Source organism: Simochromis diagramma, unplaced genomic scaffold (genome assembly GCF_900408965.1).
Source record: "Simochromis diagramma unplaced genomic scaffold, fSimDia1.1 OVJJ01000176.1, whole genome shotgun sequence".
Taxonomy (NCBI): Eukaryota; Metazoa; Chordata; class Actinopteri; order Cichliformes; family Cichlidae; genus Simochromis; species Simochromis diagramma.
Genome location: NW_024386892.1, coordinates 7521246 through 7546074, shown reverse-complemented (window position 1 = coordinate 7546074; position 24829 = coordinate 7521246). Strand labels below are relative to the sequence as shown.

The following is a 24829-nucleotide window of genomic DNA, read 5'->3' as shown; positions in this document are numbered from 1 at the left end:
AACTCTTTGACCAGACCAAACGTCCTCAGCACAGGATTTCCTACATATACTCAGGTTGTTCAGTAGCAAAAACTTTTTGGGTGTGAATGTTGAGCCACCTGCTTTGGTTTAGTGTTTTTCACAGCCTGCTGAGTCGGGAGCTGTGTTTCAATCAAGTCTAAAATCCTGGACTCTTAAACGCACCTTAGAACACACATGCATCAACACTACAATGTGTCACGGTCCGCAGTGGCAGACCGTGTGGAGGACTCAGGTGCAGACACAAGTGAGGATACGGGAGTGAACTTAAACAAAAGCGAGCCTTTTATTGTGGCTGATAATCACAAAAGAAACAAACAAGAATGAGGGCAGCACAAGAGCAGTAACTAAACAGAAACCTAAACTGGGAACAAACTATGGTAAGGCTATGGCTGGGAATACAAAAGACTGGGCATGGAAACACGGAGGGTGGGAACACAGACGACGCGACACAGACTGCATGAAACACCGAGACTAAATACACATGAGGGATGATCAGGGGAAGTGGCCACACATGGGAGCACAGCTGACACACATGAACCTAACGACAGGACAGGAGAGGTGAAACTAAATACACTGACATTGAACACAGACTTTCAAAGTAAAACAGGAAACATGGAGATTAGACATGACATGAACTAAACATAACCACGCAGACATGACTCATGACAGGTAGACGCACGAACCAGGGAGACGGAGTACAGGGGAAGATGACAGAAGCGACAGCATGAACTTGACAACACAAGACACACAGACATAAACACATGAAGGGCAAGGGAGGCTCAATACAAGGGTCATATAATTACAAATGAGCTGGAATAACTTAATGAACCTAAACAAACAATAAACATCAAAATAGACTAAACACAAAACACTGGGTCGCACGACCCAGGACCATGACACAATGAGTGGGCGGAGGGAGGTTTGGAGTCTTCACACCCCCGTTCTCTGCAGCCTGTTGGAGCGGGGGGCCAGGAGGAGGAGTTGGCCGTCCGACTGTGGTCTGGAGTGTGGGGCCTCCCTGCTGCTGCCGAGCCAGGGCGGTCTGCATCTCTCCACCCCAGGGAAGAGGGTAACACTACCTGGGTCTGTGTGCAGTTTCCCTCTCCAGGGGCAAGGGTACCTAGACCCGGGGCTTAGAGTACGCTTGGGGAGTGTGATCGTGTGTACAGCGTCTCTCTATGTCTGTCTCCACGTTGGTTGAGTGTGGAGTAAGTGCATATGAGAGCATGAGGGTGGGAATGGATGTTTGTGTCTGTGTGTGCCTGTATGTCTGTGTCTATATGTCAGGTTGGGTGTCAGACGCCACCTCTCTGGGGACATCTCAGGCCCTCCAAGGTTTGGAGGTCTATCTCCCCCCACCACTTCCCCTGCCAGTGGCAGACGCCCTCAGACGTCGGTGCGTTGGTGGTTCTTTGTGTTTGTGTGTTTGTATTTTCACGGACCGGCCTTTAAGGTGTCGCAGATAAATACAACAAAATAAAACTAGCACCGGTACCGAAAAAAGATTTATTCATAACACACGTGAAAAGACCCAGGAAAACCGAGTTAACGAAAAAAACGATAACAAAATAACGCTGAAAACCAATAAATACCCCGAAAACCATACATTTTACACCCGAGTCACTCTCGCGGCCCGGGACCAAATGAGTCACGGACCGGTACCGGTCCGTGGCCCGGGGGTTGGGGACCGCTGCTCTAGCAGATCATTACATGAAGGAACCTTTTAAAAACAAGCGCGTCCATGCTCACAGGTGTACACACGGGTGATCACACACACAAACTACACCCTTTTTGGCTCCTACCTCAAAGCACACTGTGTTCTGTCGATCTTACGTGCTGCACAATAATGTTTAATATTTAGTACTTACTGTCATATTCACATAGATCATCGTGATGTTGTTTATTGTGTTGCTCTTTTTTTCCTTGTTTTCTCTTTTTTTCTTTCTCAACAGGTGATCCAGGTGATTGATAGATGGATTTTTTGTCTGTTTGTTTTGTTAGTTTTTGTTTTTTTGCCCTTTATCCCCGTCCCTCTTCTCCGCTGTTTTTCTTTCCCTCTTTCTTTCTCCCTTTTCTTTCCCCAGTCATGTCTGTCCTGTGTTTAGCAAGTGAAAATAAAATAAAATAAAAGCAAAGGTGAATCTAATGGACCATTACGGCAAGGCTGGGATGGTCAATTTGGTAAAGTAAATCCGTTGGGCATCATTCTTCGCCTTTAGACAATAATTCTGATGGCAAAAGAGCCAAACGGGACAGGCAAAAAAATAAATAAATAAATAAAATAAATAAATAAAATAAATAAATAAAAAATAAAATCCTGGACTCTACCCTGTTCTCTATATAGTTTAACAATGACATATAACTTTACTTCTATGTACAAACTCAATAATCCTACCAATATTAATGACTGTCTAGCTTCTGTTACTAATTGGATCTCTCAAAATTTGCTCCACCCCAACCTTGCCTGAGATCTGTGAGATTAGCTTTTCTGCTAAGGAGATCATTCCCTGCCAGCATCGGGCTGCCGTAATGAATTCTGGGATTGCTTTTCACCAGCACGTTAAATTTAATATAATAAGTCATTCAGTCTTTTACTTTAATTCATAAATATTGCAAACTATATTAAAAGTCATTGTCCTTCTAGTGCACAACATTTTCATAATTGGTCTAGTTCAACTCCCACTTCACGTTTATTACTCAGTGCTTCCAAAGTAACTGGCAGGGACCAGGCTGCTAACAAAAACGATTCATGTTGTTCTTGAGCTGCTTCTCTAGACTCCAGGTAGACTTAAAAATGAGAGGTTTAATTTGAATTGTAAATATAGCATCACATGGCTGCTCTGAGTGTCACAACTGCTGAGAGCTTTTTTAGCTGCTGGCTTTTATGATTTCCCTCTAGAGAGAACAAAGCTACACAACACGTGTGCAGCTTGGCTTTGCAAGTTACTGGTAGGGTTGCTATATTTCACAGTTTAGTACATTATTCATTTAGTGACATCTGATAATATTTTAGAATTTAGTTAAAAATTAAGTTGTTTATTTATTTTTAGCATTTATTATTTTATGACAGTGCAGTGGAGCAGACAGCGGAGGAGGGGTAGAGGGGAAAACATGCAGTATATGGATCGCCTGCTCAGCCCACTGTGGTGTGCTGCTGACCTGATCCTAGAATCATTTTAGGAAGTCAGACTTTGGATCTGTATTCAAGCGGCTCATCGATGCCCAGCTGCGAGAAATTGTCACAGTAACGCCCAACCAGTGTGGCTTCGTCAAAGGATGCGGCAGGAGCAGCAGGAGAAGCACCAAGACCATCCATATGGCATTCCTCAACCTGGAGAAGGCTTTTGACAGAGTCCCTCATGACCTGATCTGGCACTCTCTGTGATCACACGGGGTCCCCGAGGCCTACGTCGATTGGATCAAGCTCGTGTACAGAAACGTGACCAGCACAGTCAGAAGCCCAGCGGGAACATCGCCACCTTTCAGCATCACCGTGGGCGTGCACCAAGGCTCCGCGCTGTCCCCGCTTCTCTTCATCCTCTGCATGGACACCGTGACCGCTGACCTCCAAGCACCCCGCCCTTGGACACTCCTCTATGCCGATGATGTCTTCATCGCAGATGAATCCCGGATGGAGCTGCAACGCCAAACGCAGCAATGGAAGACACGCCAGAGTGAGTACGCGCTGAGGTTGAACACCAAGAAGACTGAGTACTTAGAAGCCGACCCCCAAACCGACGGCACCATCAGCATCGATGGGTAAGACCTGGCAAAAGTATCTCACTTCAGGTACCTCAGATCGATGATCAGCAATGACGGCAACATCCTGCCAGACGTACGAGCCAGGATTAATGCGGCCTGGATGAAGTGGTGCCAAGTCACTGGTGTCCTGTGTGACCGACGAATACCTGACCACCTCAAGTCAAAGATCTACAAAAGCATAGTGCGCCCTGTGGCCCTTTATGGATCAGCGTGTTGGCCGTCCACCGCAAAGCACGAACAGGCCCTTCACACAATGGAAATGCGGATGCTGCGATGGTGCCTGGGCCTGAAACTATGGGACCATGTCACGAACACCGACTTCCGAAAGCGGCTGGGCATCGCACCGATCACGGAGAAGATGCAAGGAGCGCAACTGCGATGGTATGGGCACGTGGTCAGAAGTGACAAAAACTGCAGAAAAGCGGACCCTGCAGAGCGGGAATAACGCTAGGAGGAGGAAGACTTTGGATCTGTACGTGTTGAATGTTATGGTTTTTTTAACTGTTCTTTATCCAGTTTTGTAATCGTATACAGCAGTAATTGCAATAGTAGCACACATTAAGACCTTTTTAATTAATTTATGAAATGTCTGAAAGTAAATAAATAATAATTTTTGTCGTTTTAAAGGCTTTTGTAATTTGTTTTACCGCATACAGGAAACAGAGCTCGGCAGGCTGCTGGGTTGTGGTAAAATGGAATTCGGGCAGGTGAAGGAGTGAAGTCACGGTCAGGTTTGTCAAGCTGATAATTCTCTTCAGTATTAAAGCAGACATGTATAACAGCTCATGTAACCTGCTAAATGGGCTAAATCAGCCGCAGCAGTAGTGCAGGCCTGGTAATAACAACATGCCTGCAAAGAACAAACACACCACAGCTTTCACATCATGAGGGTAACATACAGACACATGCTGAGAGCTCAGGCTTCAGTCTGTTTTACACAATTTCATACAACTTGTTCTTTCCTACTGTTGTGTAATTCCTGATATTATCCTCGCAGTCACACAGCTCTGGTTATGACCACAGAAGCTCCACCCACCTGCTGATTAAAACTTGTGTTTACACGAGGCAACAAATCAGAAGAACGCCTCGCAGAGGATGGAAATGAGGATTTTCAGGCACTGCACAGGGCACAAGTGTTCAGCCCCATCTTTGAATGAACTAGACTGTTTTGGTTGACAGCTGGTTTTTGGTTACTTACTTCGGACATGGTTCTCTGCACAGTACAACATATCTGCGGCGTGGATGAACTGATAGCCAGAGCCCCTCACCCGCAGCTCAGCCTCCGTGTACCCCAGCACTATCTTCCCCCTGTACAAAAAACGACCAGAGTTACCTCGGGCAGCTGTTTACAGTTCATTCCACGTGTCACTGTAAAGAAAACAAAAACAAAAAACTATAGAATTATATTTTAGTATAGTCACCCTGTGAAACTTCTACCAGTGTGATGTTGTTTCAGTTTTCTCCATTTTTCTAAAAAATAAAACCCACCCATCTGACACACCCATGGATCTCATGAAGGAGGATACATATGATCAAAACACGTACAACACAACTTAACTTAACCTCCGACCTGGCGTCCACATATGTGGACATCACATTTTGGGTTATTTAGACCAAAATACTCAATTTCGCTCTACAAGGGCCTGATATCCACTCACGAGGACATTATACTGCTACTGTTCTATTGAAATTTTAAACAAATATCCTCATACGTGGCTTTCATTTTTCTTAGAAACAAAAATTAGATTGAAAAAAATCTGGTAATTCTTTATTTTTACATTCATGAGGTCCCAATCAGCCCAAATATCAAAGAGAAATGAAAAATGCTGCCGTGGAAGAGTTCAGGTCTTAGGAGGTTAAGCATAACTAGTCTGTGGTTTGTCAGCTAGATTTCTTTGTCTCACTTTGAAACACCAAAATCGTTCAACAGAAAATGAGCGATGTCACCTGAAATCTAACATCCAATGAAAATGCTCCACTTTAGCATGTGGCTAACACAAATCTCAAACCGAACTGTACCTCCTAACCCTAACAAACAAACAAACAAACAAACAAACAAACAAACAAACAAACAAACAGACGTGAGGTGTCTCAGTCGAATACAAAGTACTGAAATGTATTTTTACTTTGCGTCACAGGCCATGGGGGTGAAGTCCAGCTTGTGTTTGGTTCTAAAGATCATGTTCTTGGTTCTGATCTCTAGAATGGATGGAGGCTGAAGAGGAGTTGCAATAGCGAATAATGCAAGCAGCGGCGCAGCTTTCCCTCCATTTTCTTGCCACTGGTTCTGCCCATACAAGAACTTGAGCCTTCCCTGGATATTCAAAGCCTGGAAGTAAGCAAAATAACCAGTTATCCTTCTGGTAATGGATGTGACTTTGTATTTGTATTAGTAGATGTACTATTTTTATAACCTGTGAGTACTACAGGTAACTGTAAAGATGGATCTTTGAGGGAAAACCTCAGTGAAGGTGGGAGTTAGCGGGCATGGGGACATGGAAACAGGTAGCAGACGACTCTGATAAAAGTTTGGATCCTTTTCTGGGAAAATGAAGCTCAGGAAACTGATCACCTATCAGTTTGAATATTAGTGATCCAGACTGTGAGTAGAAAGGGCTTTGAGGGTTCAGTTAGAGCTGAAAAGTACTACATAAATACCTGTTCATGTCTTTAACCCACCAGGTTTATAAGAATACACAGATACACTCCTACGATAGATGTCTACGTGCAGAGAACGGGGACGTCAAGTCCAGCGTGTTGAGCGTGTTGATGTGTTAGCTCTGGTAAAAATAGAAAATGTCACGTACCAGGAAACCAGAAGAGTTGTCCAAGAGGCAGCGAAAGCGACACACAAAGCTTCTCTCCAGGAAGGACGAGTTCTCCGGGGGCAGTTGCTCCGGGTTGTAGCAGACCACAGATGAGCTACTGTCAAATTCCATCTCTATAAAAACCACAAAGAAAACTGTGGGCAGAGCCATACTTCCATGTGTCGGTGTGTTTGTAATGCAGTGATTCTTGAAGGTCTGAATGGGCATTAGATATTAATTTTCAACCGGGTCCCTTGGGCACTGAGATTTTTAAAATGACAGTAGGTACTCGGGATGATGAGATACTCAAAGTGTTGGGAACTTTATACTGGAGAACGTCTGCTCATCTTCTGAGAAACTCTACCTCCATAAGATACAACCTGTTCATTCAACAGGTTCATTTAAATGTTCCTCCAGCTTTGCTTTTTCCTGCCTCAACTTTTTGAGACACATCAAATTCAACATGAGTTGTTATAATGTAGCAAACTGTCCTGGTTTAAAGATTTGATGTTTTCAGAAATGTGTTCCTGAGATTTGCAAATGATTTAAAGAAGAGAGTGCAAACGGTTTCTCGGAGTCCGTCGGTTGTGTCAGGGCCACAGGTCTTAAACAGAGTGCTAACACATAACACATAAGCATTTTAAAACCCAAACACACTTCACCTCATAAGCCACAGTGAAGATCACAGGGTCATGTGATCTGACCTGAGGCTGTTCTCACAGCTTAAACCATCTGATACTGACATCCAAATGTTCATGGTTGTGTTCATGTGGACAGCAGTGGAAGGTCGAAAACAAAGACTTTCATATTTGAGTCTTTAAGAAGTTCACAAATAATATTCAGTTAGATGATGGCAACGATAATATTGAAAGATTTGCAGAATCTGGGGAAATCTGCAAGTTTTGGGTCCAACATTGTAACAAACACAATGCTGTTGAAATAACTCTCACAGCTGCAAAGGTAAGTTAAAACTTTACCAAGCAAAGACAGAATAAAAAAGAAAAACGAGGTTGAGAAACTGGGAAAAGCCTTTGAGGGTAAAGGGCTCTGTAGTAAAGGAGTGTGTGTGCTGAGCTGTCATACAGGAATGACAGCACGTGTGGGGTAAGATCACCTTTGGGGGATGTTGGATCAGGAGGATTCAAAGCCCAGTCCAGGTTTCTTCTGAGCTCCTGCTGGTCCTCCGTGTGGACCAGTTCATACACACTCTGGTGCATGACATCAGTCTGAGAGAGAAAAAGAGACATTTATAAGCTTTTTAAAAACGTAACCTGATTATAATTCTTTATTTTCCTCAACCTCATTGTTTGTTGATCCGTTGACATGCAACAGTGTTGGTAGTGTGTAAAGACTGTAGGTTGTGTGAGTCTGACTATGTGAAGTGATCTGAATGTGAATCTATGCTGCTGCTGTTGTAAACATCTGTTGTGCCTCATCATAGTAGTTACATGGAGACTAGCATCTTCACTGAGTAACACACTTAATGCTACCAGTAAACTAAAAGCACACATTAGGTGATGTAATGGTTTTAACTTTAGTCTAAGAGAAGTTAAAGAATAAAACAAACCTGCTTAGACTCTGTGTGCGGTCGACACAGCACTTCTTTTATTTTTATTTTTTGCAAATATTTTTATTGAAATAAGAAAACAGTACTTGCAGTTACCGAAATACAATTGACCTTTCTTCATTTTCCTAAGTAAATATACTTACTTACACATATATATATACATACACATACACATACACATATACATACATATATATATATATATATATATATATATATATATATATATATATATATATATATATATATATATATATATATATATTAGGGGTGCAACGATATTCGTATCGATATTGAACCGTTCGATACAGTGCTTTCGGTTCGGTACGCATATGTATCGAACAATACAACATTTGTAATTTATTTTATCAACTTTCCTTCTGACGATGCTGTCTGTGTTGAGCGCTCAGTGAATCTGCGTTCGACTACTCCGCCTAGGCTGCACTGTCGAGCGCAGATCCACTGAGCGCTCAACACAGACAGCATAGTCAGAAGGAAGAGCGCAGGGCACCTCCCCCAACCCTCATTCAGATCTGGCGTTTGGAATTATTTTGGTTTTCATGTGACGTATGACCCTGAAGGTAAGCGAGTCATGGACTAAAGTAAAACAGTATGTTGGATGTGCCATGCAATGCTCAATTACATTGGTGTGAACTAGTGTGTTAGCGCAGTTAGCTCGTTAACGTGTTTGCCGTCTAGCCCCATGCACGGAGCGATCGGCGGTAGCTCGTTAACGGAGATTTGCCGTGTTGTGGCGTTAAGGTCATTTCAACGAGATTAACCTGAAAGCACTAGTGGGAACACAACGAATATGACTGCACATTTACGCCGACATCATCCTAGTGCAAAGACAAGTGGAAGCAGACAAAAAAAAGCAAGCATGCTACTAACTTTAGCCGAGTCATTTAGACAGCTGTTAGCACATGATTCTCCTTATGCTGCTGAGAATATAGCCCAGAAGAAGCGGATAGTATAGCTTTTATTTTGGAAAGAGCCATTTCTCTGTAATAAACTCTCTTTTCCAAAGATGAGTGATTCCTCAATCAGATACAGGGCTTGCAATATCGCTAGCCCGACGTCCCGGGGCTAGCGATTTTTTCAGTCGGGCTACCAAAATCTATCTCTGCCCTGCCCGTCGGGCTATTGTAGGAAGGAAAAATATATGTCAATGCTTTTGCATTCTTTCAGAAATGTAGCTGGGTAATTATGTCATTGGCATCGGTGAGCCACTGTCAATATGTGACATATTGAAGTCGCGTTTGAATTTGCGCTTGTTTTTTTGCTTTCACTTTGCAATCGTGCGAACTGTGTATAGAGAGCGACAGCACTGATCTGTGAGTGATGATAATTTGTGCACCAATTCCTCTGACATCGTCTTATTAATCGTTAGCTTACTATGCAAACATGACAAGTGAAATCTCCCGCAGCAAGCTTAAACATGTGAGAGGTTGATCGCGCAGAGAATCGCTGAGCTTATGTGAGTGAGCGTGTAAAAGCATTTCAGTTCTGCTGAGCCAAATAAGACAGGTCAGGGTGAAGAAGTGACAGCCAAAGAAAAGCTTACCACAAAACGGAGAAGTTATGACAAATCAGACTATAAGGCAAAAAGAAAGTGCAGCTTTATGGTTTCATGGACAAAATAATTTCTGTGGCTGCAATATGATGAGCTAAATAACCAGGGCTGCACATAAGTGGTCCGCAGGTGCGCATTCGCTGTCAAAATATAAAACACGCACAAGGGTTAGGGTTAAATTTAAAAACTGTACTTTTGAGTTAAAATATATATTTATAATTTTAATAAATGACAAATTAAAAAGGCATGAACATTTTTTTGTATCGAAAAAATATCGAACCGTGACACCAAAGTATCGAACCGAACCGAACCGTGAATTTTGTGTATCGTTGCACCCCTAATATATATATATATATAAAAACAACTAAACAAAAACGCATTCTAAAACAATGCAACAGTAACAGAAGTACATTTAGACAGGCACTACCTCTAGACTAGTAAAATAAGAAATAAAGGGTTGCCACTTTTTGCAACCTCTCAACGTAGATTTAATTTTTTCAAGTTTAAAAAAAAACACAACATCTTTAAGGCACTGGGAAACAGTAGGATACTTAACAGACTTCCAATGCAACAATATTAGACGTCTCGCTAATGGGATGTGAAGGCTATAATATCCTTTTGTGTGGAATCAAGTGTACGTGAGCGATCAGGAATCCTGAATACAGCAATCAGAGGACAGGAATGAAGAGTTACCCCAAGAACAGCTGACATAATAGCAAAATACCCAGTCCAGGAACCTTGTAGCTCAGGACACAGAAAAAGCATGTGGCTAAGGTGACAAGGAGAGCCGTGGCATTTATCACCAGTGTTGGTCAAGTTACTTGAAAAAAGTAATCAGTAACTAATTACTCATGGTCATGTCATGGTCCTGAGTCTGAGGACTCAGTGTTTTGTGTTTCCTTATGCTTTTGTTCATTCCGAGTATGTATTCTGTTGTGATTTTGCCATTTGTTAGGTTTCTGTTCTTTGCCTGCCTGCTCCCACTTCTCTGTGTTCCCTCTGTCTGTCCATGGTGTTATTGTGTCTACTTATGAGTCTGCCTGTCAAGTTCAGTGTCCTGTCTGGTTCTCTGTGTCTGTTAGTTTCCTGTTTTATTCTGAAAGTTCATGTCTCATGTCAGCGTGTTCAGTTTTACCTCTCCCCTGTCTCGTTAGCCTAATTGCTCCCAGCTGTGTCTCCCTCCTGTGGCCCATTCCCTGATTACTCCCCGTGTATTTAAGCCCTGTGTTTTCCTGAGCTCTCTGTCGCGTCGTCTGTTTAACGCCATGTCCGTCTGCATCAGTCTGTGTAACCCGGTGTTCAGTCTGCGTCTCTCCGCCATCTTTCATTGTGTATTTTGTTCCTCCTCCCGTGCGTGTTTGGTTTGAGTTCTTTAGTTTTCCCCAGTTTAGGTTGGTTTACTCCCCGCTCTGCTCCTCCTGTTTTTGTCACCTTATCACCTCTGCAAATAAACATTCACTTGCACCCCAGTCAGTGCCTGCATCTTGGATCCTTTTCTCAATTCACCACACGACTGCTGTGCAGCCCTGACACTAGTTCTCCTTCCCATGGACACTTAAGCTTAACATTAGAGTGGTTACTAAAAGACAGGATAGTATCATAGAGTTTCGAAATGGTTCCTCTGTGATGAGGAATAAATGATAACGTGGTTTCCCACTGCTGTTCTGGAGGTAAAGAGGGGAAATTTGGGAAACACTTGGCAACAAAATGTCGAATTTCAAAATAGCGAAACAAATGGGTGATAGGGAGATCGTAACGAGAAGACAAGTTGGCAAAACTATCCAAGACACCATCCACATATAAATGTTTGAACTGTTTTATACTCTTGTCACACCACACTGAGAATGTCGAGAGAATGTCCAAGAGTGAAGGGGGAAACAAATGGTTGTTGCTTAGACGAGCCGAGGAAGACGGCATTACAAAATTAAAGTGCCGTCTAAACTGAAACCAGATCTTGAGTGTGTTAAGAACCACCTGATTATCAGTGTACAGAGAGGGTCTTACGGGTAAAGAGCAAAGCTGGTAAAGAAGAGCCCTTACATGATGATAGCTCCAATTTACACCACGAGGAACCAGAAGATTTTAGCCAGTAGCAAACTTTATGGATGTGAGCGGCCCAGTAGTGGGCTAGAAAATGAGGTAATGCAAGTCCTCCACTAAATCTGCATCTCTGCAGTGAAGTTTTAGAAACCCTGGGTGGCTTCCCTCCCCAAATGAAAGAACCAATAATCTTGTCCAGTGAAACAAAAAAACGTTTCAGCAAAAATAATTGAATCGACTGAAATAAAAATAAAAATTTTGGTAAGATGTTCGTTTTAACAGCATTAATCTTACCGATTAAAGAAAGGGGGAGATTACCCCGTCTTTGAATATCAGATGTGATCCTTGATATAAGAGGAGACAAATTTGCTGATTTAAGGCCAGATAGAGAACGAATCACGTTAATCCCTAAGTACTTAAACCCAGATGGACTGAGACGAAAGGGTAGATTGGACTGTTGAAGTTGATGTGCTGCCGTATTAACAGGAAAACACTCACTTTTCCCTAAATCTAATTTATAACCTGAAAACAAGCTGAAGTTCTCCAGAATACCTAAAACAACAGGGATGGAGCGTGTGGGGTCAGTCATATATAATAACAAATCATCTGCATACAATGATACTTTATGTGTAATTCCATTACGGATGATTCCCCTGAATACAGAAGAAGATCTCAATGTAATAGACAGAGGCTCGATGGCAACGGCAAAGAGTAAGGGAGACAAAGGGCAACCTTGACGACAACCACGACCCAGCGCAAAATAATCAGAGTAAAGATCATCAGTATGAACACTGGCTTTAGGGGACGAATAAAGAAGCCGAATCCAGGAAATAAATTTATCGCCAAAACCAAATTTCTCTAAAACTGCAAACAAGTACTCCCACTCCACCCTATCGAAAGCCTTTTCAGCATCTAAAGAAATCACAAGTTCGGGAAATTCAGATAGATGCTTTGAGTAAATAACATTAAAGCGTGTACGGGTATTAAAAAACAATTGCCGTCCCTTTATGAAACCATTCTGCTCTTCAGAAGCACATTCATTCATTTTAGCTTTATCCGTGGGAAATTTGGACTTGTACAACGAAGAGTAAAATGTTTTAAAGGTAGAATTAATTTCCAAGGGATCTGTAGTGATATTGTCATAAGAGTTTTTAATACTGGGTATCACTTGCGAGGAGGCCTGATGTGCCAACAAGCGACTAGCCTTGTCACCGTATTCATAATATGAGCCACGACTGCGTAGTAACAAGTGCTCAGCCTCTTTGGTTGACATAAGATCAAATTCTGCTTGCAAATCAAGGAGCTGCTTCAGTAATTCTGGAGAAGGGTTCAGTGTATAACTTTGATCAAGGTTACTAATTGCAGCTATAAGTTCTTTAAGCCTGGCATTAATCTTTTTATTAGCACGAACAGAGTAAGAAATAATTTGACCTCTCAGGTAGCATTTAAGAGTCTCCCATAGCAGAGAATATGAAACTGAATCATCCTGATTGAAGGACAAGAACTCCTCAATAGAGCTTGAAATAAATTCAGAGTTAAACCTCCAAAGTGGAGGACTACGTTTATAGGTAGAAAGCTGAACATCCAATAGCAGAGGAGAATGATCAAATATTAAAATACCAGAATAGTCAGAAGAATTAACACATGAATTAAGAGTTCTGTCGATGAAAAAATAATCAATCCTGGAATAAGACTGGTGGACCTGAGAGAAAAACAAAAATTTTTTGATTGAAGGGTTGCGAAATCTCCATGGATCAACAAGATCATTCTGTTTCATAAAATCTGAGAATGTTTTAGACAGATGATGGAGTCAAATTACGAGGACTAGATCGATCCAAGGTTGGATCAAAAACACAATTCAGGTCTCCACCAAGGATCAGCAAATGAGTATTCAGAAAGGGGATGTTACTCAGCAATCTATTAGCGAATTCAGCACCATCAAAATTCAGGGCACATACCAACAAAACCTTTTTCTGCATTAGGGTACCAGCAACAATGATGTATCTGCCGTTCCTATCAGCGATATATTATTAATGAGAATGGCCACTCCTCTAGCTTTCGAATTAAAATTTGGGTGAAAGACCTGACCCACCCAAGGGCAATATAACCTATAATCATCCTTAATGCGAAGATGAGTCTCCTGTAAAAATGCTATGTCAGAATTTAGACGTATCAAGTGAGTAAAAACCTCTCTTAACAGGGCTACCCATACCTCTGATATTCCAACTAATGAACCATGCCTGACCCAGCAATGCTGGGGTCTATATTGCCATTAACCATTCATAAAAAGGAAGAAGAAAAGAAGAAAAAGACCAAACCAAAATGCCAGTGGCCATGAAGAGCCGAAATGGGACAGCCCCCCCCAACCCAACCCTGAACACAAATACACAGCTTGGAGAAGATTGTGCTGGACTGGTCTGAAGTTCAAGTATATATTACATGATTCAGTTTCATTAATTAACAAAGAAAATAAAAGGAACCAGCACACCAACAGTACAATAACTAGCACAATGGCCTAAGAAAACAATGCACAGGTGGCGTTAAACCTAACGAGAGCGTGAACCCTTAGCAGCATTACAGCATCAAACTGAGGGGCTATCGAGGCTCACCCAGAGATCAAAGTTTTGACATAATCACTGGCCTCCTCTGCTGAAACAAAGTCCTTCTCGACACCCTTATATGTGATGTGGAGTCGCGCTGGATGAAGCAGGCCATACCGAACACCTTCAATGCCACGGAGTTGCTGCCTGACCTCGTTGAATGCAGCACGAGCCCGTGCCACCCTGGCGGTGTAGTCGGGGAAGACTGAGATGGTCTCCAACTTTAATCTGTCGGCGTTCTCTAGCACGTCGTAAAATGTCATCACAGTCAGTGTGGTAATGAAACCTGCATACAATGGCTCGTGGACGGCGGGCTTAGGTGTGGGCTGGAGGGTCCTGTGCGAACGATCCAAAAGCGGCTCCTTCTCCAGATCAAATGCTTCTTTTAGCAGGGAGGCTACGGCAGCAGTGCTGCACGTGTCAGGGCCCTGCGGTACTCCCACTATCCTAACATTGTTGCGCCGCGACCTGGACTCCAAGTCTTCACACGTATTTTCCAGCTTGGCTACATGAGCTGTGAGGCCCTTGATAGTGTTTTTCATCTCAGCTATATCATCAGAGCAGACAGTAAGTGCGTGCTCCATCTCCTTCACCGTACCTTTTAGCTCGGACATGGTAGCGTCATTGGCAGCTTTATCGATCGCCAGCTGCGTCTTCACCACCTGCAGGTCGAACTTAATGGTAGACAAAGCATCACCCAGAGTGTCCTGAAGTTCCTTTTTAAAGATGTCGGCGATATCTTTCCTCAGCCAGCAACTCGACCTTGAGAGCTTCAATACCAGGATTAGCTTGGCACGAGGGGGGCTTTGCAGGAGACGACGGCTCACTCGAGGGTGTGGTCGCGGTTTGCAAACTAGGCCTCAGTTGTGTTTGAATAGTACTGCGGGTTTTAACATTTTTTGCTGCCATTTTACGCAGGCCCGAGTAAAACTTCTCAACAAAACAATCCACAAACCAAAACAGGACTGGAAATATTGCTGAAAAGCGCGAATGAATAACAACTTATTCGAAATCGGCGGGAGCTCCCAGACTCGCGTCCCACTCCATCAAAGCTCAACCGGAAGTCCCACAGCACTTCTTTTAAACAGAGTTCCTTGTTTTCTATAATATAGAACCCTGATTATATGTCACAGATGCATTTTTATTACATTTTTATTGTCACAGAAGTTCTACTATTAGATATAATAATGGTGCACGCTCCACCTGTACATAGTGCTTAAAAGCTGGACGTAACACTGTGCGAGCAGTGGTGCAGAGACGTGCTGTGCACTGCAGGATGCTGTTGTGGCCGCTGGTTTCTACAAAAGGCCAAGCTATAAATAGGTCTTTCTGCAGCTGCCTGTGACCCTAGCATGCAGGGACTATACTAATGGATCGACGCAGACCCCCGTGTTGCTCCCGCCAGTTGTTGCACGCAAGCAATGCATTTATCAGCTGATGAAGCAGAGCCTCTAACACCTGTAAAATTACTACTTTTGTATTTCAATACAATATAAAATATCGAATAAATTGTTAGAACCCAGGACCTACTTAATGCCACCATGTCACAATGACACCCATTTAGAACCTGTCGCCTGCCTAAATGCTAAGCTACTCTGGCTTCTGGTTCTCAGTAGTGAGGAATGACAATCAATGGATGTAATTAGAGTGAAAAACAGACTGATACCTGATGGAAGCCCAGATAGTCCTGAATGGTGTGAGAGGAGTAGAAGATGGTCCCACTGGCAGTGATAACCAGGATGAATCCATTGAGAGCCTGTTAAAGCAGATGCACAGACAGTGACACGGTTCATTACTGTGCTTTCATCCGTGTGCTGCAGCATCTGACTGTCATCAGCCAACATGATCATAATGATGTGGCTTTAATTAGAGGATATACATTGACGAACAACAGGTACAACAATATGTTCTATTTTTCCCTTTTCGTTCATTTCCATCTAACAACATTTTAGTCAGAAAGTGGGAGGTGGAATAAACGTGGATCTGAGGTTGTGGTTTGTGGTGGGCCCTCTGTGAGGACTGGTGCTGGCTCTCTGGCTGTGCAGACCTCCAAAGAAACTGTCCTGCATGAGGAGCAATGACTGAGCGTGACAACAGTCTTGACGATTACAGTGAATGTACGCTGTATTGAAAAAAGTACAGTATTAGCTTGTCTGCATTCACAAACATTCAAACCTAAGATATGCTTTTGTTAATTGATAGTTTTTAATATGATGTTCGCAGCTACAACAGTGAGAGCTCCAGTTTTTGGCTCGCGGTATCCCAAAGGTGTTCTGGGTTGAGGTCATGACTTTTTTCTAGGGATAGACAGAATCCAATATACAGCATCGGTCCGATCCTGACCTAAATTACTGGATCGGATATCGGGGAGAAAAAAAATATAATCCGATCCATTAAATATCACATAAGCGCCTCAGAAAACTTGCAACATGGCGTAACCCAGGTAGTGACCTCAGCACGTCGGAGCAGTATGCGTCACGTGACAGTGCGGCTGTTGTGTGCGAGACCTGTCGGCAGTCTGGAGTTCACACTGAAAGCATTTGGAGCCGCGCTACATCCTGCCAAACCAGGTGTTGTACCAAGGTAGGGATTCCCGAGAAAACCTGCCCCGCTCCCGCTGCGAGCACCCGCCGGACACAGAGTGGGATCCAGTTCACTACGCCTCCGTTACAGACAATTAGACGTGGAAGTAGTGATGTTTGAGTTTTGTGAAAAAGTGAAAATGAGTGTCGTTATATTACCATTCAGTTTGAGGGTTCTCACGTGGTGAGGGACGGGGTTGTTTTAACAAACGCCTGATGATTATATTTATCCTCCTGTGACTTTGCTGTATAAAGAGCTAAAACCTCCAACGTTTCAGGAGGAGTTTGTCGTTATAAGAAGTCGGTTTATGTTCAGCTTTAAGAATAAAAGGGTCCATTTTTTCTAAAGTTGTTGAATATAAATATTATTTTCTGCTGATATTGCACTTCTTTCTTTCAGAACCAAAGAGTTTGTGAAACCTGCATAAAATTGCATTTTAAATTCCTTTTTGAATATCACTTTAAATACTTCGATTTCTGCTAAAAGTTTAAATGAAAAGATCAGTATCGCTGAACTGACAAATATTTTGGGTGCAGTGTATTTTTTGCATACGGGTATAAAAGACCGATTCATATCGGTGTTGGCAGATATACAAATTTATAATATTGGTATCGGACATAAAAAAGTGGTATGGTGCCACCTCTAGTTGCTTTCTCTCTTGCAGCCTGTCCACATGACAGTAAGAACAAACCTGTGGTGCTGGGAGGCGTACAGGCAAAAAGAGGAGTGAATGAGGTGTGGTCCCATTCCTGAAGTACACACAAATTACCTCAAACTTCCAGGTTGCTGTAAGGTCATCCAGAGAAACATGCTCTGTCGCTTTGTTGTAAATATGGTTAACAGAAAAGAAAGAAAAGCGACGTTTCAGAAAAAGCATCTCTTTACTTAGAAATTTAAAAGACATGATTGCCTAGAATCAGTTTAAACGCTTGGTAGATGCTTAGATCAACATAATCGTTATTCTAGTTGTTATTTCTTGAAACAACAAGAATAGCCAACACAAGACTGCCTGTAAAATGCTAGATAGTGCTTTTCTACTCGAGCAGTCAAAGTACTTTATACAACATGCCTCATTCTCCCACTCACACAAGAACTTTTTCTACCACAGTGCATATTCGCCTCTCTGCATCAGGACTGTGATGGTTCAGTCCAAGGTACCGCAACATTTCTTACTTTATTTTGGTGACTTCTTAGACCACATCAGGAAACCAGGATTTTTTTGGTCCCCACAAAGATACACGCACACACACGCACACACGCACACACATGCGCACACATGCACACACACACATGCACACACACACACACACACACACACACACACACACACACACACACACACACACATGCACACACACACACACACACACACACACACATGTACACACACACATGTACACACACACACATGTACACACACACACACATGCACACACACACACACACACACACACACATGCACACACACACACACACACACACACACACACACACATGTACACACACACACACACACACACGCACACACACACATGTACACACACACACACACACACACACACACACACACGCACACACACACACACACACACACACACACACACACACGCACACACACACACACATGCACACACTCCTCTCTGATAGCACAGCGCTGATGCCCTCCCATGACCTGCTTCCTTCAGGGAGCATGAACAGCCACTGAAACTGGGCGACACAAACAGTTCAGTGTCTGAACTCTTCCTGAATCATCCAGAATCAAACCAGTTAGCACCTCATGGTATCATTAACCGCCGAGCTGTCAGGGGTTTACTTCAGGCATCATCTGTGTACTTCTTGGTTTCCAGACTAAAAGCAGTCAGCCTGTGTCCTGTGTTGCCGTAGCTGTTGTGTGAACCTTCACTGTGTTCATTATTAACATTACCTAAAAGGGAAAAGTAGCACAATTACTAAATTCTGCCATATTTCCTCCATTCTCTGTTTGAATAATTGACTGGCTCCTCTATAATTCACTACCATCTGATGTGAAGAACAGCAAAGGAAGAGGCTTCATACAAGAACTCCTTTTATGAAGCCTATTCTTTGGAGACAAACCATCACTGTTCATCTCCTCGCTTATTCTGAGGATCAGGAGCATGAGGAGCAAGTTCTCTGTGGAGCAGCCGCCTCCTGACTCATCTACAAATGACCTTTCATTTCTTACTTTGAACAGTTTGGGGAAACGTACAGTTATCATGTGAAAGAAGTCTGAATGTTGGAGAAAGGAGCCTGTTTCCTCAGCTCTCCTGGAATGCCAGTGTGATGCACATTGGAAGGAAGTGGACTGGAAAATCAAAGACTGCAGCCGATCCCGAAAAGCTCCAGCAGCCAGCAAGCTTTCTCCTCGGTCACACACGCAGCACAGACGGCACAGAGCTCTTATCTTTCTGTTAGAAGTCAAACTCGATTTTTGATCAATAATTTCTACCTGAAATTCCAGAAAATATCCCCTAACAGCATTTCTATCAGATTATCCTATCACACTCTCCAGGTCACCTAATTTGTATTTGATTAGAGCTGAAGTCTGTGATATTTACAGTACATTTGCACAAACTGGTCCATAAAGAGGCCGTGGATTAACCAAACCAGTAACCTGGTGGATGTGAGTCCTGGGAACACTCCAGGCATTTACAGCCCGTTCTCACTCCCGAGGCGTAACATCCCGACGATTTGTCAAGTCCCAAGGCGTTCCTGAGGAACAAGTTCTTATGCTACGTGCTGGCTTATGGATGAAATCCAAATATAAACACTGACTTGATGAAGACTTGAGCAGTAACGTCGTTGAAGTAGCTCCAACAGACACTGAGCCTCCTGCTGTTCGTGGCTATGAGAATGACAGTAACGCTGTTTTCACACATGACCCAAAGACACAAAAGTGCAAATTACTGCTCCTTTACTCATCAGCTCGCTGGCTGCAGCTGAACAGCTCAGGCGATGTTTAATTGCACCAGTGTGAACCGATGTGAGGATGGCAGTGAATCATCCCTCACACACTTTGTGATTTTGTCATAAAGAGGTCACTGTCATTTTTTTTACACATGTCTGCCACACAAACATTTATACAAGTGTGGTTTTAAAAATTCAGGTATTTTTAAGTATAACGAAGCTAAATCGTATTATTCATGCACAGATGGAGTCAAACATATTTGAACAACACTGAGACTGTTGTCAGACGTGGAACTACAGCAGCAGAACCTTTGGTGGTAGAAGAGCAACACAGCAGTTTTAATGCAGTTCTCAAATGTACAAAAATGAAACAATGAGTCACGTGAACAGAGTAAAATGTCAAAGACAGTCTCATCGAGAGCTGAGTCCCAGAGCCTGCATGATGCTCCCAGCTGGGAATCCCTGGAACTGAATCCTAACAGCAAACTAACACTAAAGACAACATGTTTGACTAATTAATAAATAATAATATAGACAAAGGCGTCACAGTTTTGTTGCACATGGTCAGTGATGATAAAGGGCTGCTCTGTTGTAGTCATGGTGCTTTTGGTGGTTCATAACTGACCTGCAGCAGAAGCTCACCCTCGGGCATCTTGGTATTTGTTCCTCCTGTTTTATTGTGACCATCCTTCCCTCCATTTCGATTGTTGAGGGCAACTGCAGAGAGAAACACACATGCTTCAGTCTTGTGATGTTTGCACAGTACTGCTGTTATTTTCTCCACATTAAAAGCAGGAAACACACTAACAAAGCACTTCATGCAGTTTCTATGCAATAAGCAGTTTCCTCAGGTTCAGAGCTTTTGAGCTAAAATATACTGTTTTTACTTTAAAACAGAGAAGAAAGACAACAACTTCCTTCTCATCGTTGTGCAGGTGAAGCCAAAGGCAACACGTCACATCCCGACGCCGTGACAAATCGTCCGTCAGGCACTCGGAGGCACGAGAGCCATTTGGAATGAATCTATACATGTAAATGTGTTTTATGTTCTGATCATGAAACACGGTTGAGGTTAACGTGAGGGCTGGAGTACATGCTGGAGCGTGTTACCGCCACAAGCTGAATTCTATTGGATTCAACTGAGAATCCAAAGCATATCATCAGGACACTGAAGGGTACCTTTCGTGTTAATATGAGACACACATGACAAATCATCAGTATTACACGTTGGGAATGAGAATGCTAAGCTTCATCATCTTTTCTAGTCTTTGGCTTAGAAAGAAGTTGGTGTGGAAGAATATTTGCCGATGCTTCATCCCCTGCTTTGTGTTTTTTGCATTTGTCCATTATGCCAGCAGCGTCTAAGCATATATATATTTTTAAATTTATACCACACCCCCTCCCTGCAATGGCTCTGCACGCCCCATAGGGGGTGTGCCCCCCACTTTGGGAACCACTGGCTTAGTGGGAAGTTGAAGGTTGTCAGGTCAACTACAGCTTTTCACCACGCCCCCTTTCTCTCTTTTCTTATGAACTTACAATATATTTATTAGAAACACACACATTTGATCATGTCCACCACTTTATTAACCTCACCTGTTTTCAAATGAGCAATTTATCTACAACGTTTTACTCCCATTGACTCCCATTAACCTGCCGCTGTGACCACAGTGTGTGACCACAGTTTTCACCCTACAGATGCAGCTACACTCGACTCCTTTCACAGAAGCCCTTCTTCAAAGCACACCTGGTTATCTTACCTGACGCTTCAATTTGGCTACTTGAACGTGGGAAGCTGTGGGAACATCACCAGGACTTGCTGCTTGAAGTTCACATGAAATGACTTTGGAGCGTTAAACTTTGATGTACTTTATTTCACGAAGAAATTATTTATTAATTTGGGAGTGTTTTGGATGATAGAAAGGAGCTCTGTATGAACACTGCTGCTGCTAAACTACTGTGGTGGAAGCAGCGTGCTTGATCCCATCAGTGGGCCCCATGTCAGCACTGGCCAAATGTATCTGGCCCAGTAACTGATAGATTAAACCTGACAAACAAGCACTGACCCTGAAAATCAGGCACTCCCTCATACTTGGCGCTCTCTCTGCCGGCTCTGCAGGCAGTTTTTATTGTAATGTGTTGGTGTACAAAACGCAGACGAGAAGCTGCAAACTAAAGGTTCATGAGCGTTCCTTCAAATGTCTGCACATATGACAGCGCCTTGAGCTTATGTACAGACTGCTGAAAGGGTTGGTCTCACTCTTCTTAAACATTTTCTTTTTTAATTAATAAAAAAAAGACTCAAACCAAAATAAAAATAGAAATAGGAGACTTAGACGCACAACTGAGAAACAAGCGGGGCGATTGTGGCCCAAGAGTTGGGAGTTCGCCTTGTAATCGGAAGGTTGCCGGTTCGAGCCCCGGCTTGGACAGTCTCGGTCGTTGTGTCCTTGGGCGAGACACTTCACCCGTTGCATACTGGTGGTGGTCAGAGGCGCCAGTGTTCGGCAGCCTCGCCTCTGTCAGTGCGCCCCAGGGTGGCTGTGGCTACATGTAGCTGCCCTCACCAGTGTGTGAATGTGTGAATGACTGGATATGTAAAGTGCTTTGGGGTCCTTAGGGACTAGTAAAGCACTATACAAATACAGGCCATTTACAAGGAATGAGTATATCAGAGTCTACCCAAGACAAAGAAAACACATTTGAGTTTAATCATTTTCTAATCCAATTATTAAAATTAGCTGAAGTGCACATTACATACAGGAGGAGCAACTACTGACGACTAACTCTACATTACAGCCGCTGTCATGGTAAGTGTGGATGTGCTGTGGTTGTACATTCTACTGTGTGCGCACCCTAAATTGTTTGTGGAAGATCTGAGGAAAACTAATGTGAAACGTCTTGATGACTAACTGCTGTAAGAAATGGATATAAAAATGACCCTTAAGTTGGACACATTTGTAACAGTTTCAGTGCCAACAGTGACAGCAGACAAGCTCGCAGCTGAACACATGAACAGTAGATGGCCCTTTATGAAGAATTTCAAGAGGTCAGTATAGCTGACCCCTCACCCAGCTGGTGTGCATGTTAGCATTAGCTGATAAACTGATGGAACACGAGAAGCTGGAGAAATACCAAGGGCTCAGAGAAGAGCTCAGGGAAAATGTGGGGGTGAAGGTGACGGTGGTCCCCGTGGTAATCGGAGCACTAGGTGCGGTGACTCCCAAGCTAGGCGAGTGGCTCCAGCAGATCCCGGGAACAACATCGGAGATCTCTGTCCAGAAGAGCGCAGTCCTGGGAACAGCTAAGATACTGCGCAGGACCCTCAAGCTCCCAGGCATCTGGTAGAGGACCCGAGCTTGAAGGATAGACCGCCCACAGGGGCGTGCTGGGTGTTTTTTTTTTTTTATATAATAAATAAAAATCTACAGAGTTGAAATTGATTGAATGAATTCCCTGCCTTCACTACATGACGCCTGCTGAAAGGCCCTGTCACAACTTTTACACAAGCTAATCAAACAGGTTTCCACTGGACTACAGTGTTTACATGACTCAGCCCCACTAACCTGCCACAGCTCAGGAGTTTGGCTGCTAACAAAAACCAGTAAAAACTCACATCTTCTCTATTCTTGCTTCCCTTCACTGGCTTCTCGTGAAATTTTTAACTGATTTAAATATTTTCATGAATCACACATAAAGCCCTACAGAGCCCAAATCCTTCTTACATAGCTCATGTTCTGAGCTTCCAGCTTCTCTAGTTATCCCATTAGAAACTACTGACTTATCCACTGCTTTACTTCAAATCCACGTTTTTGAGTTTGCAGCACCAAACCTTTGAAACGACATCCCTGAAGCTGTCGTTCATTTTGATTAGTACGCATACATATTAATATTTCATCACATTTTTGGCTATAATTTACAATAACATGCACTTTATAAAGTGCTACACAAATAAGATTATAAGTTATCATAACAATAAAGTTCACATGAGTTTGACATTTTAAATAATGCACAATTTTCTGCTCTGATATTAATGTGTAATGTCAGTGAACCTTCTCCTTGTATAAATGGGCATGCAGTAATTACAATACAACCACATCCTCACAGCCTTCCTCTCTGTGCAAACAACCAAACGATCCTTTGCTTTGCATTGACAGCATTAACACAGCACAGAAAGAGTCAATGCAAAAATGAACAGTCAATGCAGCTGCCCCACTCCCACATCTACTAACACATGCTGTACACACCAGCACACATATTAGAGAAAACACGCACGCTGTGCCGCCTTCCTGGCATTAGCAGGGCTGGGGGATGGGGTTAAGCCAAGTAGGAGAAGGACAGCGGGAGGAAGAGCTGTCATTAAGGGACGGCCCACTGCTGATCCCACAGCTCTACCTTTCATTTGTGGTCAGAGAGATGACCTACAGGAAGGAGGGGGAAGCAGTGCACAGTGAAACAGGCATCATGACCTGTCACAAGACTTTGGGAATGGTCACACAGCTTACATAACAAATCCCGGAGCAGCAGTTCTGGGCTACAAAAGTGGGACAAACTGCAGATATTTGCAGCTGTGTGCCAGGTTTATGTGTTTTTGAGGAATCCACAGGAAGACCCTGAACTTCTTTGGCCTTATCATCATGACAATTTTCATTCCTGCTTCCCTTTACTGCACCTGCCAGAAACAGCTCTTTAATAATGTTTTGCTCTCTTTATGAACATTATTTGTATTTGTTCATTTACAAATATAATCCACTAAAATTAAAATGACAATAGCGTGTTCCAAGAGCCGCAGCTTATCTGAACAACAAATACCCAGCTATGGATACAATAATAGGATTATTAATGTTAATGATGACAACAATAATCATGTCTGTGGTTACCTACAGGTCCAAACATGGATGGGACGACTCAGCAACACTGGAGTGAAATCAGGTTGGCTTCCTGTCTTTAA

At 43.0% G+C, this 24829-nt stretch overlaps 1 protein-coding gene across 2 annotated transcripts in view; it reads right to left on the bottom strand.

Annotated features, from left to right (window-relative positions):
• The window catches only part of LOC120734982 (aryl hydrocarbon receptor-like), a 45409-nt gene that overhangs the window by 9504 nt on the left and 11076 nt on the right, over positions 1–24829 (bottom strand). For both annotated transcript variants that reach the window (XM_040034115.1, XM_040034116.1), the window contains exons 3-8: positions 20504–20595; positions 16037–16126; positions 7705–7816; positions 6591–6724; positions 5910–6112; positions 4982–5091 (exon numbers count right to left, since the gene is read on the bottom strand). In XM_040034115.1, coding sequence (XP_039890049.1) covers positions 4982–5091; positions 5910–6112; positions 6591–6724; positions 7705–7816; positions 16037–16126; positions 20504–20595 — 741 coding nt within the window. The remainder of the gene's footprint in view (positions 1–4981; positions 5092–5909; positions 6113–6590; positions 6725–7704; positions 7817–16036; positions 16127–20503; positions 20596–24829) is intronic.